The sequence below is a fragment of the Danio rerio genome, chromosome 9 (assembly GCF_052040795.2).
Source record: "Danio rerio strain M-AB ecotype USA chromosome 9, GRCz13ab, whole genome shotgun sequence".
Classification (NCBI taxonomy): Eukaryota; Metazoa; Chordata; class Actinopteri; order Cypriniformes; family Danionidae; genus Danio; species Danio rerio.
Genome location: NC_141029.1, coordinates 21,290,138 through 21,311,040, shown reverse-complemented (window position 1 = coordinate 21,311,040; position 20,903 = coordinate 21,290,138). Strand labels below are relative to the sequence as shown.

Here is a 20,903-nt window from a genome sequence, read left to right as displayed (position 1 = left end):
TCAGCCAATCACATGGCAGCAACTAAATGCATTTGGGCATGTAGACATGGTCAAGATGATCTGCTGCAGTTTAAACCAAGCATCAGAATGGGGAAGAAAGTTGATTTTAGAGATTTTGAACATGGCATGGTTGTTGATGCCAGACGGGCTGGTCTGAGTATTTCAGAAACTGCTGATCTACTGGGATTTTTACGCACAACCATCTCTAGGGTTTACAGAGAATGGTCTGAAAAAGAGAAAATATCCAGTGAGTGGCAGTTCTGTGGGCGCAAATGCCTTGTTGATGTAAGAGGAGAATGGCCAGACTGATTCGAGCTGATAGAAAGGCAACAGTAACTCGAATAACCACTCGTTACAGTCGAGGTACGCAAAAAATCCTCTCTGAATGCACAACACATCCAACCTTAAGGCGTATGGGCTACAGAAGCAGAAGACCACACCAGGTTCCACTCCTGTCAGCTAAGAACAGGAAACTGAGGCTAAAATTCACACTGGCTCACCAAAATCAGACAATAGAAGATTGGAAAATGTTGCCTGGTCTGATGAGTTTTGATTTCTGCTGCGACATTCGGATGGTAGGGTCAGAATTTGGCATCAACAGCATGAAAGCATGGATTCATCCTGCCTTGTATCAACGGTTCAGGTTAGTGGTGGTGGTGTAATGGTGTGGGGGATATTTTCTTGACACACTTTGGGCCCATTAGTACCAATTGAGCATCGTGTCAACACCACAGCCTACCTGAGTATTGTTGCTGACTATGTCCATCCCTTTACGACCACAGTGTACCTATTTCAACTTCCAGCAGGATAACACTCTATGTCATTAAGCACGAATCATCTCAGACTGGTTTCTTGAACACGAAAACGAGTTCACTGCACTCAAATGACCTGCACAGTTACCAGATCTCAATCTAATAGAGCACCTTTGGGATGTAGTGGAGCAGGAAATTTGCTTTATGGATGTTCAGCCAACAAAGCTGCAGCATCTTCGTGATGCTATCATGTCAATATGGACCAAAATCTCTGAGGGATATTTCCAGTACCTTGTTATATCTATGCTATGAAGTATTAAGGCAGTTCTGAAGGCAAAAGAGGGCCCAACCTGGTACTAGTAAGGTTTACCTAATAAAGTGGCCAGTGAGTGTATTTTTTGATACATATTTTTACATTAGGAACAATACAATCATCCCTAACCAATAAACCAAATAAATAAATGAATATACAAATAATCCCATAAATGTCCATATGTATTTTTCCTCTGCAAAATTAAAATAAAATCAATCAGATTAGGCAAACCATTTTACAACAGTGTGTTGTTCTGTATAGAAAAAAAATATTGAGGCAGCTAACAATATTGACTCTAAAAATATATATTTTTAAAAAATTACATTCCACCCAAACTAAAATAAATACAACTTTTTCTCTAAAAGAAAACAATTATATTAGGAAATACTGTGACAATATACTTGCTCTGTTAAACATCACTTAGGAAATTTTTTAAAAATAATAATATTTTAACTGTAGATACAAGAATACGATCAGAATATACATTTAATTTAGTTTTTTGAAGCACTAATTCATTTTTGCCAGAAGCTAAATAAAACTTCCCACAACCAATAAACCAACCAAATGAATGAAATAATGCATGCATATGAATTTTTTACTAGAGTAAAGTAAAAATAAAATTAAATAACTATAAAATTTTGGAGGGAATTAAGTAGTATTTATTGTTTTAATTAAATCACAATTAATTTTACTCAAAAATATATTTATTTCCTGAAGAAAATAAAATTACATACATACATACATACACACACACATACACACACACATACAAACATACAAACATACATACATACATACATACATACATACATACACACATACATACACACATACATACATACATACATACATACATACATACATACATACATACATACATACATACATACATACATTATACATTAATTAATAAAATGGTAAAAAAAAAAAAGAAAAAAAACTATATATATATATATATATATATATATATATATATATATATATATATATATATATATATATATATATATATATATATATATATATATATATATATAATTGTTCCCTTACCAGCCATCTCTTAAGTGTGATGGGGTTAATATTAAAGTCCTTCACCAGACCAAGATCATGATACATGTGCTCCAGGCAACTCAGCATCTTAAAGAACAAAACACGGATGACATCATCTTCAACAATACGAGCACTACAGTAGTCATTGTGAGCCTCACTCCTCCCCCTCATTCACAGCTGTAGAGTTTCTGCATGTCTGATGCTCACCTCATTAGACTCCCACTGCCACACATCGAAGAGCGGCTGCTTCAGAGCCTCTACTGTGTCCTGCGACAGGTGGTACTATACAAAGACCACAGCGAGACGAGAAAGAAGATGGGAGAGCTGTTAGACTCTTACCTCATAGGACTCCACAGGCAAATGTGGAAGGTGGGTTTTCTGAGGGCGTCTGCGCTCTACTGGGAGAGTACGTATTGCAGACGACAGAGCTCTCTGTTACACCCTCCAGAACCAACACCTGGCTGTGGACACTGCCTATACACTCACTGATACACTCCACACAGTCCTGTTCTGTCATTGTTTACTCGCTCTCCTGTCATTACAAACCTTCAAAGACTATCTAATTTCCCTTGATTTTTCAATATTTAAGTAGGAGTATAATTAGAGAAAGGTTTGGTGTTATGGGTAAGTTTAAATGTGGGTTAAAGTGTAAGGGATGGTCAACATTGAAATTAAAAATTGATGCAAAAAGATGCAAATACATGCAGACATTTATCAATCATAAGTACAGTGTAATACATGTATTTAAACATTGTATTTACAGAAATATTTTAACAAATAACAATGTTAATTAGTAAAGGCCACTAAATATAAGTGGTACCCTTTCTTAATTGCCTCTTGTTACAGTTATTAAAATAGTTTGACAACAAGCAGGACCTGTTCATAGGCCAATGGCATCACCATATTGAAATAGGCTATCTATATTCAGTTGAAGTCAGAATTATTAGCCCCTCTGAATTATTAGCCCAACTGTTTATTTTTTTCCCCAATTTCTGTTTAACTGAGAAGAGTTTTTTCAACACATTTCTAAACATAAGTTTTAACAACTCATTTCTCATAACTGATTTATTGTATCTTTGTCATGATGACAGTAAATAATTTTTGACTAGATATTTTAAGGTTTAACTTGGTTAATTAGGTTAACTAGGCAGAATAGGGTAATTAGGCAAGTTATTGCATAATGATGTTTTTTTTCTGTAAACTATTAAAAAAATATAGCTTAAAGGGGCTAATAATTTTGACCTTAAAACGGATTTAAAAAAATTAAAAACTGCTTTAAATTCTAGCTGAAATAAAACAAATAAGACTTTCTCCATAAGAAAAAAATATATCACACATACTGTGAAAATTTTCTTGCTCTGTTAAACATCATTTGGAAAATATTTTAAAAAAGAAAAAAATTCAAAGGGGGGCTAATAATTCTGACTTGATTGAAATGATTCTCAACTGTATATGGATGGATGGATGGATGGATGGATGGATAGATAGATAGATAGATAGATAGATAGATAGATAGATGATAGATAGATAGATAGATAGATAGATAGATAGATAGATAGATAGATAGATAGATAGATAGATAGATAGATAGATATACACTTTTTTTTTTCAAAGCTACATATTCTATATATGGTCCAAAGACTTTAAATCCTATTAAAATTTACTGTTTTCAAAATTAATACTTAGAAAATTTACGCTGGATCACATGACATTAAAAACTAAAGCGATGATGCTTAGGGCTCTATTTTGACGGTCCATGCGCAGAGCGCAAAACGCAGCGCGCAAACGCTTTCAGGGCGTGTCAGGACACGTTTTTGCTAATTTAAGGACGAAAATCTGCCTTGCGCCGTGGCGCATGGTCTAAAAGGGTTTAGTTTATTTTCTTAATGAGTTATGGGTGTGTTTTGAGAATAAACCAATTAGAGTCTCATCTCCCATTCCCTTTAAGAGCCAGCAGCGTCGCGCCAAGAGCACATTCGCTATTTACAGGACGCAAAGTAAGTCTAAGTGGAAAAAATGAGCATTTCACATGCAAACAGTTAACAGTTTTTTTTAACAGAAAACTGTTAAACAGAGCATCTACTGCGTGAGAATGAGAGATAATGGATCACTTTCACTTTCGCTCTTGGATAGGGAAACCTTTACGCACAGACATCAATTAGTCTATAACTAAATAATTTTGTTTGTTAATAATACTGCTAATAATAATAACATTATACAAAAGCAAATTGTTATGAATGAACTGAAAAAGCCTCCCGAGATGAAGAAGACATAAAAGCAGTGGTTTTTCATATTTATGTAGGCTAGAAAATAATATGTTTTGTAATATTTTAATCCTTTATATTTATATCCTATATCTATTCTTATATCCTATATATATATATATATATATCCTTAATATTTAATTTTTTTTCTTATGTAAAGATATTTGCCTATTGCTCTCTTGTGCGTATTAAGCAGTGTGTAAGCGAGGCGCAACTCTGCGCCAGAGTTTAGAACGGGTTAGTTTTGATCTAATGAAAAATCTATTATAGTTTCTCAAAATAGCAAGGTGCCAGCGGTCCGCCTCAGAACGCCTTCCTTCTTAGACCAGAATGCCTATGGGCGCACATATGAGCGCTAATGCATTTGCTATTTAAACAGCGTAGCACAAAGCCTCAAAACAACTCTTGCGCCAAGCTGAAACTACCAAAAGACTATTGCGCTGCGCCTTGCGCCACACTGCGCCGGGTGTATGATAGGGCCCTAAATGTTCAGCATTTAAATCAAAGGAATAGTTTTAAATATATTAAAAGAAAAAAATATATATTTTAAAATCACAAAAACTGTGCAATATTGCTGTTTTTACTGTATGTTGTAAAAAAATATTCGACCTTGTTGAAAATTGGAGACCAACAAAAGATAAATAAATCAATTTGTATGTTTGTCTCAAATCTTTCTATTTTGTTTAATAATTTGTTAAATCGTGTTTTCTAAAGCACAAACCCTGAACTGTGTGTATAACAGTGCTGTAATTAACTGGAGCTGTATACACCAACTGAATAAAGCACAAACACTATGCAGAAATAATGAGGGGAAACTTAATCATATCTGTCATTTTACCTTTGGGTATGAAGGCACATCTCTGCGAGGAGTTAACTTCTTGTTGTCTTCTAGGAAACTACTGCAAGGGGGAAAAAGCAGAGCTCAGTCGCTCACAGAACAGGCTGTGTTTTTATTGTAAACAAGATGTCGACATCTCACTGAGAGTATCTGCAGAATATGCAGCTCTCTTTGATTCATCTTGAATCCCATCTTTCACTAATAAGAGCATGTGAGAGCCATGTCAGCTCATTTATTCTCAAAGGGAATAAACCGGCCTCATCATAGTATTTTTAACAAGAGCTGAGCAAGACAACACCTGGGCTGTGTCTTAACTCTTCTCTCATTAAAGTTTGCAGTACAGACAGTGATATGAATCGCATCGATTAGGCTTGAGCAAGACACACTCTCGCTCTCCATATGCACCAGACACTTTCTTATCAGCATTTTTTGTTCTAACCACACACAATGTGACGCTACAACAAGTGATAAAAGGTATTGTAGTAAAGAGAGCATGGTCCCTTTAAGCTTATTTACTCTGTTTATTCTGTTTCCATTCCTATTGGCTGTTTAGTTACATCAGTCAGGAAGTATGTGATGAGACACGTTGTGTACGCAAAGTTCAGTTGATTATAGAGGTTGCTTGCATGCGCATCACACGGTCAGAAAAGCTGCCGTTCTGTGCCAGAGCAAAAGCACCAATCAGCGGGAACAGTGACGTGTAAGCTGTGTGTTTATGCCACTTGTACTGCTGTGAGTAAACTGTGAATCTACGCTGTTTACGTTAAGTCAACCTTATACAAAGAAGACAATCATCTTGTCATGGCTCATTGCTCCCACGAACACACATAGGCCAAAGTAAAAACTAAACTAACTGAACATAAGACAGTATCTTTTCTATGCTAACATGAGTTTGACACATGCGTTTCGACACATTAAATGTAAATTTTAGAATCTGAATTTCTATTTCTGCGACATATGGCTGAAAAACATAAACTACAATGACAATGATCACCTCAGATACTAATTATGTGCCTTATTCAGTGCCAAATGTTACTAATATGAGTTTAAATACCATTTTACAAGATATTTATTGCACTAATACTGAAAGCAGTAGCTGATCTTGAAAACGAAATAACTAGCAAACAATTTAAAATTAAAAGTCAGAACTGACTCCAAATAACAACATAAGTCGGTAACACTTTACAATAAGGTTCATTAGTTAATGCATTTACTAACATGAACTAATCATGAACAAGACATGTACAGCATTTATTAATCATAATTGAACATTTACTAATGCATTATTAACATCCAAGTCCATGCTTGTTAACATTAGTTAATGCACCATGAGTTAACATGAACTAACAATGAACTACTGTATTTTCATTAACTAACGTGAACTAACATGAACAAATACAGTAGTAAATGTATTGTTCATTGTTTGTTCATGTTAGTAAAAGCATTAATTAACATTAACTAATGAACCTTATTGTAAGGTGTGACCCATAAGTCTTTCAGTCAACTATTAAACAGATTGAATATGTATTAATTAGATTATAAACCTTAAATTTGGTAGGGAGTGCAGTGTGAACAAACAAATTGCTTGCTACTGGAGAGCAGCGTCCCAAATGGCACACTATACACTATGCTCTTATTCACTATGTACATATGCACTTACACACTCAATAGCATAATATACAAATGTAGTGTCGTCCCAAATGGAACAATAATGTTTTTTTTTTACTAAACGGAAACATAATGTGGAGATTAACTATGTATAGCAATAGCAGTGTGGTAATTTTTAAAACATTTCTTTTCTAATTCAAATTATGTTTTGCATTGTTCGAATATATCATTTTAAATAACAGAAATTCTATATTCATTGCATGCTTGCATCCCAATGCACATACTTATACTATCTAATGTACTTTTTTGGGGAAATAAGTACAGAAGTGCATGCAAGCTTTGGGACATGCTGCTTTCTCATGTTTTATTGCTTAGTTACATTCGCTGTCAATCATCTGTACACATCATCCACATTTCTTTCATATTTAATTACCTACCATATTGGTGAAGCAGCAGCAGGTTAATCTGCCATTGTGAGTCTTTCATGCAGAGAAATCTCCTCAGTTCTTTGGATTATTATGCATTCAGAAGTTAATGTTCAAACAGGTCTTTATAGAAGTTCACATTGCTGTTGCACTTGTAATATAACACGTAAAACATTATTTAAATATTTCCCAGTAGACAAGATATTAATTAATAGCAAGGTCCTTTCAATGCAAGTTATTTCACTCAGCAGCCATCTCTGAAACTCCTCTCGGGCAGTATTCTCAGGCATTCTGTCTGAATGAGGAAACATTAAATTCTCCATAACTGTTTGTCAAGCTTACAATTACATTAAATATTTGAAATCACCAATAAAATTAAACATCAACTGTGTCATAAATTTAGTTTCTAAACATTTGGATCAAACAAAATCTGCATATTTTTAGGTTGCCTGAGCTAACTAATGCTCAACAAACCTCATTTATGCCCATTCTAGATTATGCTCTTTAAAAGTAATTCACAACTTGAACTTGGCAAATCTCCTCCAGAAATGAAAGCGACTTTTTGTGTGTGCTTGAGTAATTGCTGTCATGTGATGTTCGTTTGACAGGACAGGCTGTACCTCATGTTTGTTTCATATAGTGAAAATGAAGTGCACTTTATTTAAAAGTACATATCTCAAGCTTTATGTGGATATACTTCTTATGAATGTGTAGGAAGTATTCACAGAGATTCCCGTGTGTGTGTGTTTGTTGACCACCAAACTGTAAAAGTACATGTCTGGTCCAAGTCTATAGTGTTCGATGATTGGTTCCTGTACTAGTAGGCAGGGCTTACTAGTATATACAGTTGAAGTCAGAATTATTAGCCCCCCCCCCTGAATTATTAGCCCACTTGTTTATTTTTTCCCCAATTTCTGTTTAAAAGAGAGGAGATTTTTTTCAACACATTTCTAAACATAATAGTTTTAATAACCCATTTCTAAGAACTGATTTATTTTATCTTTGCCATGATGACAGTAAATAATATTTAACTAGATATTTTTCAAGACACTTCTATACAGCTTAAAGTGACATTTAAATTAACTATGATGAATGATGGTTTGTTTTGGAGAATAACCCTGAAGCACACAGCATAAGGTAAGAGATGACAGCTGTCTGTGCTATCTGGGGCTGCTTATTGATCATAAATATATATATTTTTTTCACTTCTGCGCCATGGAAACACCACAATTCATTCGAAAACTGTTTGAATGTGAATATAATTCAGTAAAAAGAATGCTACAACCGTATGAGCACTGGCAAGAGCTTTCATTTGAGCTATAATTTGTACATGTGTCATATATGAACCATATAAAAATAAACCAATATTCAATCCCCAGCTGGGGTCCCCAAAATACTGTGTATTTAAGTGTAAATAACTTTTGTACAGTAGAATAAAAACCAAAGTGATGCATATGTGGATAAAACATAGATTCTACACTTTCAAACGAAACCACTTAAGGGGGTCTGGTGCAATGCACCAATATATATATGTGTGTGTGTGTGTGTGTGTGTGTGTGTGTGTGTGTGTGTGTGTGTGTGTGTGTGTCTGTGTGTATATATATATATATATATATATATATATATATATATATATATATATATATATATATATATATATATATATATATATATATATATATATATATATATAGTGGATAACAACCTCTGAAACTTATACATATTCATATGCTTGTCTGTCATGCAGATGTTCTTGAATGTTCGGTGACATCTTGTGACTGAATAATAAGAATAATCTGTTTGTTGAATTTAGGATTTTTTTTTCTTTTGTGGTAAGTACATGTGAAATAATCTTACATGTGCATGAGTTTGAGCACAAACAATAAGCATCCGGCTACAATTTATGGAATCAGTTTAGTCTCAAAAGAAATTCACGCAAAAGACACGATGTACACATGCGTAGCCAAATTTACGTGCATAAAATCAAATTCTCGTGCGTAACATATTTATTTATATTCACAAAAATGTTCACGTGCTCAAAAAAAAAATACATTTTCATAAAATACGTTTCACAAATGCAAAACACCATTTGCAAATGTATAAGAGTGTACAAAAAGTTTTGAATGTTTAAAACTTGCGAGTTTATCCTGAATGAGAATGTGCAAATCCTCTTTCACGAACGACTCCCCCTGGATACGTGTGTGTGTATTTTTGAGACTTTCCTGCCAGAGGCAGGGTAACTCATACCTTTCAGCCAATCAGATGAGAGCTGTAGTCAATGACACCCACTCTGCGCTTCATTTGCTCAGACTGTTTCTCTCCAGCATGGCGAACGGAGAAAGCAGCAGTCGCAGTTGCACTTTTTTTAAATTTATTTAATTATTTGACCATAGCCTCACTCTTTTTATCCATTATTTTGCCGCAGCTCCGCTCTTCTTATTTATTGTCTCGCAGCTTCAGGAGCAGTTTGTAGCCTGCAGAATGATGAATTATCTTTCCTGAAATGCAAGCACAGCAGTACCGTTGTGGTCTAGCGGTCAGCACGTTGCGTTATCAAGCTACCGACCCGTGTTCGAGCCTCACCAGTGATTAACCAGTGATAGCAATTCACTTAACAACCACTGGTGTCACTAAAAACAAGGGTTTCTGAATTCCGTGTATTGCTTCTTTAAATATCCCTTTTTTTAAACCGCATCAGATTACAGATGAAAACTCAGTCAGCAATATTTGAGTGCAGCATTAGCATTTACTCCATATAAGCCACTGACCTGTTGTTTCTGGAAGCCATCTCCTCCCGCAGTTTCTTGATGTCACTGCGACATTTCTCTATCTCCACCACCTTCATCCCTTCCACTGAAGAGAAAAATGAAAGAAACGAACATATAAACGCATGAAGTTGTTTTAACGTATCGAAACTGAGCCATACAGAGAGAAAATATGGAAATGAATGGGTGGAAATGAGCCGCAGGGCTTTCCCTACTCAAACACACACACACACACACACACGCACACAGTAAACACACACAGTAAACACAGACTGATGAGCCATAAAAAGAACAGTTCACACCTGTCACCGTCTGGCATGTGTCTGCGTCTCACAACACTGGATTTAAGAATGAAGATATGCCACACAACCTGCTTGTGTTGGCAGATGTAGAGTTTCTTCCATGTGATTGAATGATTTTTTTTAATGGAAAATTGATTAAATGCATGGCTCTGGGCTCACATTGAGAAATTGCATTAGATTATTCTTGAAATAATAAACAAAAATCAGCACACTGCCACTATTTCTCTCAAAAGATGATTTATTACGACAGAATAAAAAAATAAGTAAACTTAATTCCTTCATGTTGTCCCAACGCAAATCGATTGTGTAGAATGCAGCATTTTTTTTTTTTTTTTGCAATGAATGATGTGAAAAAACACACACAAAGAAAACCTAAAAAACAAAAATATACAGAAAGGATATATACAAAAAAATAAAAAAATAAATAAAAAAATTACATAAAGGTTTCAAACTGTTAAATTCATACCTTTTTATGACAAGGTATTTAATGTGTAAATATAAAAAGCTTTACTCTGAAGTAAAATTTTATCAATATCATCACCATGTCTATGTACAGTATTTAGTAAAAATACATAGAAAAAAAAGTGTTTTTGTGTATTTTTCCCTGTCATTTGACTGGCTAATTTGGAATATTATTAAATAATATAATAATATATTTGAATAATCATCATAATTTTATAATATCATTATATTTTCATTATAAGTTATTTAAAGATGTGCGCACACTGACCCCTTGTTTATCCATTAGATGAATCCTGAACATCTGTAAGCCTCTAAAGAATGTGTCGAAACTTACAAATAAAGATACTGTATGTACATTTTTGACTATGCTAAGTGAAGTTATTTACTTATCTGAATTGCAATACAAAAGTCAGTAATTCTCAGAGTTAGGGGTACCAAATTAAAACAAGAGTAAAAAAAGTAAAAACAAGAGAAAAAGTCACTTAAAAGTAACATGTAACAGGTTAATAACATGATAAGACGTTAATAGGTTAGATTAGGTCATGACGTCAGGTGTCAGGTCTAGCCAGTGTCTAAGGACAATGTTATTTTGACGTTGGCCTGACGTTGGGTTCTAACGTCAACCTGATTTTCATTTCCAAACAAAATCCAAAGTCCCCATGACGTTGGGGGTACATTGGGGTACAACATCAGTATGACATCATGTTGAAGTCCTGTGCCTCCAGGGTAGTAAGTAACACATCTGGGGAGTAACTTAATATTGTAATGCATTACTTTCGAAAGTAACTTTTCAACCCTACACTTATTGTTCTTTTGAAAATGTGAGGTCCGTTTCAAAATGACTGTCTTCTTTAAATAATGGCGTTATTTTAAGGTTGTTTATCCTTAGCCTATATCTCGTAACACTGAGTTTACCTCTCACAATTGTTTCATTCATTCACTTTCTTGTCGGCTTTGTCCCTTTATTAATCAGGGGTCGCCACAGCGGAATGAACCACCAACTTATCCAGCACGTTTTTACGCAGCGGATGCCCTTCCAGTCACAACCCATATCTGGGAACTCACAATTGTTCATATTTTGCAATTATGCCACAAAATTCAGAGTTTACAACATACAATTTTTCATTTATGTTTTTAAATTCTTAGGTTATGTCACATAATTTTGAATTCACATCTGACGATTCTTAAAGTTTGTTGCAATTCTTTGTTTTTTTCTCAAATTAATGTCTCTCCAAGTTGTAAAGTCTCACAACTCAGATTTATTTTCTAGCAATTAGAGTTAAAATCGTGCAGAGTTACTCAGTGTTTTTTTTTTTATTATTAATAATGTACAAACATTTTTTGTGAGTAAAAATCTAGATATGTATGTAGATAAATAAAAAAACCCAGCAGCAACATCATAAGACATTAATCTTGGGTAAGATTTTGGTTGCCAACATCTAAGGACAACGCCATTTTGGTGTCCAAGAATGACATGAAATAATGCTGATATTTGGTTGATTTTAGGTTGTTAGAAAGTGACCAAAAACGTTGAGCCAACATCCTAAACCAACGTTATATCGACATCAAATACTAACATCTATTCATCAGGTATGGCAACTAAAATCCAACATCTGATAGACGTCATATAAGTAACGTCCACACAACGTCAAGCTGTAACATCATTAGACGTTGATATTTTGTTGTTTGTAGGTTGCAATGGTAAATGCAACGTCTTTTCAATTTTGGACATTGATGAAGACCTGACATTGGGCTCTGATTTTGGGCTGTCCACGTCCCTCAACATTGGGGTATAACATCAATCTGATGTCATATTGACGTCCTGTGTCTGCTTGGATATCACAAGAATGACAGCATAACAATTAAGGAAAAACATCAATAGATTATTCGATTGTATTACTTGTTTGTTACTAATATTTTACTACTAATATTTGTTGTAGTGCCCTTACCCTGTTGATATTGACATCAGTCTAATTTTGTTGTTACAAGTGACCAATAAATTTGGAGTCAAAGTATTGTATAGTTTGATTAGACTGGCGACCTCTGGACTTTTGTTGTATAATTTAATTAGCGCAATCAAACACATCATATAATCGGTGGACTTCCTGCTACTATTCTGTTTATAGACACCGTACAGTAATAAATCAGCTGAAACAATATGAGGCGGGTGAAGTGTTCACACTGATGCGAGGTCAGAGTCCATCGCCATGGTGACTGATTTCATCATGGTTCTGTCTGGATTTCTATGGGCACACAGTCATGCTGCAATGGAATGAATCCTGAACTCTGGTGTTGTTACATGGAGCGTCATTACTGAAAATAAACTCGTCTACAATGGCTGTCAAGGCCAAAGATGATGCAACTGAACTCACTTTTGATTCACTGTTTAACACATGGTTGGTAGTGGACTAGAGGTAACAGCAGATAACAGAACTATCAATAGTTTGATTTTCAAGGAAAGGAAAACTGAAAAAACATGTCGCTTGAAGACTGCCTGACAAAAGTCTTGTTGCCTATCGCCTAGTTGTAGGAACTGCAAACAATAACTTGACTTCTATTTGATCATTTGGTATCACAAGTGGCTTATATGAAAGGCAAAGGCTCTAGATTACACTTATTTTACCAGAATAAAATATGATTATGCCTTGATTGCAGGACTCCCATAGTTCATCTAGATTCTTTGATTTCGTCTTTAATGCTTCCTCCATCTTACCTCAGACATGCTCAATAAATGTTCATATCTGGTGACTGGGCTGGCCCATCCTGGAGCACATTAACCTGTTTTGCTTTCAGGAACTTTGATGTGGAGGCTGAAGTATGAGAAGGAGTGCTATCCTGCTGAACAAGTTGCCATCTCCTGTGGTTTGTAAAGTAAAGGGCAGCACAAACGTCTTGATACCTCAGGCCGTTGATGTTGCCATCCACTCGTCATGATTTTTCCCCCACCAAACTTGACTAATTTGTGTGAAAATCTTGACATATGGGTTCCAATAGGTCTTTTGCAGTATTTGTGATGATTGGGAGGCAGTTCAACAAATGATTCACCGGAAAAATCAACTAGAAGTTGATTCGCTGGGATCGATGACTTTTGTCAGGTAGTGTGACTCATCTTTAAATTGACATCTACATCAAATTTTTTTTTCAAAAATCCAATCGCTTTTAAGTCAATACTTTTACGTCCATTTGACATCCATACATGATTCCCTTTAGACCACTAAAATACAGACACAAAAATTATTATAATACGCAAACATTTTCAATTCCTTCAATTACAAACGACAATTTTATACTGGATTTTGTATCCCTACAATGCATGTAAACAACTTTGATGATTTAAAATTAGCCTAAAAACACATATTTTGACTGTCCTGTAATCAACTTTTAATGTTATTTTGATATCAATTTTCTATATCAGATGTCAACTTGATGTACTTTTGACATAAAATTGACATTTGATGTCAAATTGATTAGCATTTTGACATGTTTAGATGTCGTTTTGATGATGGACCAATAAGGAGTGTTTGAAAACACTTTAAACATGCTAGTAGCACACTATCTTTTTAACTATCTTTCAAACAGATACTGTATGTTTTAATATGCATCCTGTAGATGTGTATTCCAGTTCAACATTCATTTATTTAATTGCAGACTGCAGCTCTGCACAAGACGTTTGGCCATAGGAGAAATGGTCGTGCCCAACTGAGCCTGATTTCTCAAGTGTTTTAATTCTTCACTTTTGCCAATTGGTAAAGTTTTATTTTTTTCCTTGCCACTGTTGACACAGGCTTGCATGGTTCGGGACCTGTAGAGCTGCGCATCAATGGATTTACTTTTCAGTGTTTAGACTCTCAGCAGTGAATATTAAACCACACTGAACCTACCCACTAAGGCTAAACTGAACTTAAACTCTGAAAACTGCTTCATTTTACTATAATCTTCCACGTGAAGCTGCTTTGACACAATCTACATTGTAAAAGAGCTATACAGATAAAGGTGAATTGAATTGTGGAAATGAGGAGCTTTGGGGGGAAAAAAGCTCCACTTTGAACAAAATATGCAAATGTATAAACAAATGTGAACTTATGACAGGCAGCATGTTTGCTTACATGGGCTGCTTGATACATTTAGTTCGAAAATGATTCTTATTAAAATCCATTGATATTTTTTGTTAAACAATGATTCATCAATTAAACTGATTAAAATTACACGGACTTTTACAAACATAAATATACACATAACTGTATCTAATTGTATCAACACAGACGTATAATTAATAAATCAGCATATTAGAATGATTTCCAGAGGTTTTGGATAGAAACTATGCCGAAAATTAGTTTGTAATGTAGTCAATGGCCTTGCACCTTTTTATTAATGCAAAATTTTGCATATTTATCAACCAAGCAGAACCTTGAGATGTGCTGGCCAACTTCTGCTAGGAGTCCGAGGTACAAGCAGTGGGGTGATCACTCTTTTGCAGTGGCAAGTTAGCAAACTTTGGAATACCCTTCCTACTGAGCTTCGTACAATCACTGACCTGCCACTTTTTAAGGCCAAGCTCAACACCCACTAATTCAAAATGGCTTTTAATGCATAGTAACACTGTCTCAGTTTTATTGTTTTGCTGTATTTTATTGGTATTTCTTGTATTGTTTTTGCATTGTTTGCTTTTTAGTTGTGTTGTATATATTGTTTTTACTGGTGTTAAGCACTTTGGTCAACCCTGGTTGTGGTAAGGTTCTATATAACCAAAGGTTGATTGATTGACTGATTGATTGATTGATTGGTTGATTGATTGAAATTGTAGATTTCCCATCATGTATAAATTCCTCTAAATTGCATTAATATTCACAGCATTACAGCTTTTGCTATATGTTTGATGACATAACATGCAGATTCAAAAATCCTACTGATGTCAAGATTTTATGTGCATTAGTATTTTATTTACTGGTCCAGTATTGCTTATAGGAGCAACAGAAGCAATGAAAGAGTTCACCGTGACCTGGTTTTATATTTTACAGGCTCTGTTAATGGTCTGTTTGCACACAACACTCTGCTCATGACACTTCAGCTTAGTACAGAGCCTTCTCAAATATACAGTGTGAAAAGCTAATGAATAATCTTCATTTTTCCACAGATGAAAACACAGTGCCTTGTAAATCTTAAGTATAGGTTATGTTTTAATTTAAATTTACATCAAATTATACAAGAAAATAACTTACATTGTCCTTGTAAGAAAATGTATCAGAGTTACTAAATAAAAACCAAAAAATTGCGGAAAACAGGAAAACAATAAGTAACATATGAATTGTAGAGGTCCCATAACATCTATGCAGTGCTATTTTGAATATTAAAAGGTACTGTGAAGTACTTTAAAATATTAATTTGTTATTCAATATTTGACGTGATCTCAAATGAAACTTCAAGACAGGGCAGGACAGGACAGTAGCTCCTCTCTTTAAAAAAAAACAGCTAATAGTGTTTTGTTTTTTACCATAGCTCTGAAAGTATGCGCATTCACATGAAAAGCAAATGAGAAGTGTCATGAAGAGGGCGGGACATGTCAGATACTAGAGAGCATTTGATTCGTCTGAACATTTGATGAGAAACTGAAGTATAAAAAAAAATAACATTGAAGCTTCATCAACAAGAAGATAAATACAAAAATATAACCCCAAATCAGAAAAAGTTGGTTCAGTATGCAAGAATTTCATTGCAGACAATATGAACACAAAATATCTCATGTTTTGTCTGATTAACTTCATTTCATTTGTAGATACACACCCTTTCCTGTCATTCAAATCTGTATTACATTCCAATAAATGTTCAGACAGGAGCAGTTTAAGCTATAGTAATCAGGTAAATTGGTTGAATAGTAATATAATTTGAAACAGATAATGCCAACAGGTGATTGTAAGATGATTGCAGCCTCCAAGAAAGGTCTAGGTCTATAGGAGCAAATATAGGGCGAAGATCAACCAGTTTGCCAACTAATACATGACAAAATTATTGAAATGTTTAAAGACAATGTTCTTCAAAGAGAGATAAAAAGACATATACATATTTCATCTTCAAAAGTGCATAGCTTAATTAAAGAATTCAAGAAATCTGGAGGAATTACTGTACGTAAAGGACAAAGACGCAAGCCTAAGCTGAACAGCTGTAATCTCTGATTCATCTATAAGTGATATCAACACATGGGCTCAGGACTACTTTGCAAAACCTTTGTCAAGTACCACAAAACATAGTTACGTCCACAAATGTCAGTTAAAACTGTACTGTGCCAAAAGGAAGCCCTATGTTAACAGTGTCCAAAAGCGCTGTTGACATCTCTGGGCTCAGAGTCATCTGGCATGTACTGTAGTCAGATGAATTAGTATTTTAGAACTTTTTTGAGAGAAATGGACGCTAAGTGCTCCGGACCAAGGAAGAAAAGGATCATCCAGACTATTACCAGCAACAAGTCTAAAAGCCAGGGCCTGTCATAGTATGGAGTTGTGTCAATGCCCTTAGCAAATGTAACTTGCACTTTTGTGACTGCAAAATTCATGCTGAAAACACTACAAAGTGGTACAGTAAATGCTTTATGGCTCCAACTTTTTTGAAATGTGTTGCAAGAACCAAAATTGAAATACGTGTTTATTTAATGAAACAATCAATGAATGTCTGTTGTATTGTCTTCAATAAAAACAAGTCAAAGAAAATTTCGAAATCTCTTTCTTTTTTTATTTGCGTTTTCTATACTGTCCCAACTTTTTCTGATTTAGGGTTGTAATATAAAGTAAATAAAAGGTGGGTCTCCTATGACTGCCAGGTCCAGTAAAAGAAAGACCATATGGTATTTCTTGTATTTCCTTTAAATTAGGCTAAAGATAGTGATTTGAAACACACCGATAAAAAGGACAATTTAAAAAGTTTGATCTCAAATATGTGGAGCTCCTAAATGTAACTAAATAAAAAATGCAAAGAGTCCAGATCTTAACCTTAATGAGAATCTTTGGGATTTGCTGGTAAAGTCTTTACACAGTGGTCTGGCTCTCCCATCATCAATACAATATTTTGACAAACATTTTATTTATCTCTGAATAGGAATAAAAGTTAAATTACAGAAATTATGCCACGGCACTATACTATATGTATGTTTGTGTGATCTAGACATGATACTGTTTGATTCGCTGAAGAATGCTGCTCTCCTTTGCAAACAATAAAGCAAATAAGCAAACAATGTAGCATGTCAAAAGTTGCCATGTCTGTACTTGATGACTAGTGCATGCTAAAGAAACTGAACAATGTCAATGAGAGCATCATCTACTGTATCGCTAAATCCTACCGGATACAGTGCACATAAATATCCCTCACTGTCTATTTAAACATCAGCTGTGGTATGTGGCAAAGGCTTCTTACATGAGTCACATAAATCAAACATAAAGTACTTCCTTATATCTCAGTGGCTAACGTAAAATATACAACATGCTACACCGGGTGAACCGTATAACGTCATCTATAATGCACTCCAATATACATCTAATAATCTACTTGAGTTGAAAGCACTAAAGAATGAATGATCTGCCATTCACTGTGAGCACATTTCAACATCTCTCCTTTACTCAAGGTTAGTCCCTTAATTTCAGCAAAAACACAGTCCATTAGCAAAACACTGGGCAAGATATTGGGTGTAAACAGTGTAAAACTCACACTCCACTCTCTTCTCCAGCATGGCTAGGCGATTCGTCACCTCAGTTTTCAGTTCGTTGATTTTAAACGCCCTTGGGGAAGAGCGGCAATGCAGATGGAGAGAAATATACAAAGATCATTCATCCTTGAAATACCAAAAGGATTGAAAATTCAATCAGAAGAAGGTCACTGTGAATTAACTGAGGTATCGAACATAAAACACATCATACCTGGAGAACTGCTCCGCCACCTGGGTCAGAACATTCTGGAACAGCTCCTCTTTATCTGAGAGATGAGAAAACAATTTATATCCGTAATCATATGAATTAAATATTTCCGTTTGATATGTCTGTTTCCTCCTGTCAGCCTGAAGCAATGAATGAAACATTCTGAAACCAGCAGAGTTTATTGTCCTATGAATAAAAGGTGGGGAAGACTGAATATAAATCCATATTTCTGGACAGTCTCACCTGCTTTTGTAGCAGAGAAATGCAAGTGTTGACACTTGACAAATATGTAGAATGTGATTTGAAAAACATACACACTTTCATATGCAGCTCTACTCATTGTCTTGTCCAAAGTTCAGCCTAATAAAAAAAACCTGGGACACAAAAATCTACTATTGACTGGTTGCTCAATGTTTGGCTGGTTAGCATGGTATATTATCCACTGCTGGACCAAAAATGATCAAAAGAAGACTGATCAAAAATTACAGTAAAGAATGTCTATTTATTAAAAACAAATGCTGAGAAATGTGCAAATAAATATGACTGGAGTAATGATGCTGAAAATCAGCATTAACATATTTTTGTTTTTTACAGCCTTTAATATGAACATTGTTTTATTGGACAACAATGAGCAGGATATTAAAACTTAAAACAAATACTGATTAAAAAATGGATATTAAAAACATACCATGGATCACAAATAAGAAAAAGTGACAGATATGTTTTTAGTTTTGCCATATCCTGTAATTTGCTGATTGTCATTTTGACACGACGAAAAATATTGAACACATGAAGAAAGGGAGGTGTTAAAAGGCATGGAAAGCCCAGACAGCAGCTGAAATCCCTCAGTAATAAGAATGCATATTAGCTGCTTCAGTTTAACACCAACTTTATCAGATGATAAAGATGAAACCAGTGTGGACTTTTCAGCAAAACAATGATCTCAAACACAGCTAAGCAAACTCTCGATTGGTTTCAGGAAAGAAAAAATAACTGCTGGATTGGCCCAGCCAATCACCTGACCTGAATCCAATAGAAAATAAGTATTTCAAATCAGAGTTTATAGACAAGACTCAAAGAACCGTCAAGATTTGAAGACTGCTGAAGTTTGGGGGGGGAACTGTGCTTTTCAAAGAAAAAAAAGCTTTTATACAAAGTATTAAATACATTTCAGCAGTTAAGTACTTTGTCCTTGTGTCATTGTTATCAAACAAAACTATTTCTTCAGATTTTTTGTTTTTTTGTTTTTTACATTTGCATGTTTGGACTGCTTAGGTTTTTACTAAAATCTAGGTCAATTTCATGTCAGCAGCTCCTTTAGAAATATATATAAATACATAATGAGTGGCACTCTGACATGCATGACACTGCACTTTTCTTCCAGCGAGCAAACCCTTGTAGACCTGTCACTGCACACTCTCTCATATTCATCTGCAAATCTCACTTCACAGAGGTAACAGGTCAAACCTACTTAGATTCCATCTACTGCTTCTGAATCCTTCAATTCAGTTCATAATAGCAAATATAAAATCACTGGGTTGGAAATCACGTTTACATATAAGATATATATGTAATGTACTGTATAAGATGTACAGTAGAAGACAAAATGTCACATTACAATTATTAAAAAATAAAATTTCCAAGTGCTGTTTAATGGAGAGAGGATTGTTTTCAACACATTTTTAGTTATTGTTTTAATAAATAATATCTAATAACAATTTTGTTTGGTTTTTGCCAGCTATTTTGCAAGATGCTAGTATTCAGCTTAAAGTGTGATTTAAAGGCTTAACTAGATTAGTTGCAACACAGGCTAATTGTGAATATGTACCCCATATACATTTTTAAACAGAGATCGAATGATGTAGCCAGAGGTACGTACGGCTGCATTTCGTCTTTAAAACAAATGATAAGCTACTGATGGCTTCTGTTTCTTGTCGCACTACCAGCTGACCGCTTACCTTCATGGGGACGGCCTGTTACCAGTTTCTGCAGTAGCTCTCCTTTTACTTTGGCGGATTTTGACCGCTATGATGGGGTTCGAGCTTAACGAAGAATGGTTCCAGAAAGCGGGTAAGACAAAAGGCAAGAAATAAAATAAACAAGTAAATTACAGGGTGAGATCGTTGTGAGATCTAAAAATGTGGTAAAAATCAGGCAGCCGCAAGAGCTTTTCTTTTTCTGTGCTTTTGAAAACATTGTCAGTTGGGTTTAGGAAAGGCAGTGGGC

At 34.8% G+C, this 20,903-nt stretch overlaps 1 protein-coding gene across 4 annotated transcripts in view; it reads right to left on the bottom strand.

The window, feature by feature from the left end:
• The window catches only part of pde9aa (phosphodiesterase 9aa), a 54,394-nt gene that overhangs the window by 16,080 nt on the left and 17,411 nt on the right, over positions 1 to 20,903 (bottom strand). For 3 of the 4 annotated variants that reach the window (XM_087267653.1, XM_087267654.1, XM_087267656.1), the window contains 6 exons: positions 18,681 to 18,735; positions 18,472 to 18,542; positions 10,019 to 10,103; positions 5,218 to 5,278; positions 2,323 to 2,397; positions 2,116 to 2,202 (listed from right to left, as the gene is read on the bottom strand). In XM_087267653.1, the coding sequence (XP_087123779.1) occupies positions 2,116 to 2,202; positions 2,323 to 2,397; positions 5,218 to 5,278; positions 10,019 to 10,103; positions 18,472 to 18,542; positions 18,681 to 18,735 (434 nt within the window). Of the gene's footprint in view, positions 1 to 2,115; positions 2,203 to 2,322; positions 2,398 to 5,217; positions 5,279 to 10,018; positions 10,104 to 18,471; positions 18,543 to 18,680; positions 18,736 to 18,920; positions 19,035 to 20,903 lie in introns of those variants that run through there. The other variant, XM_087267655.1, reaches the window with a different exon arrangement.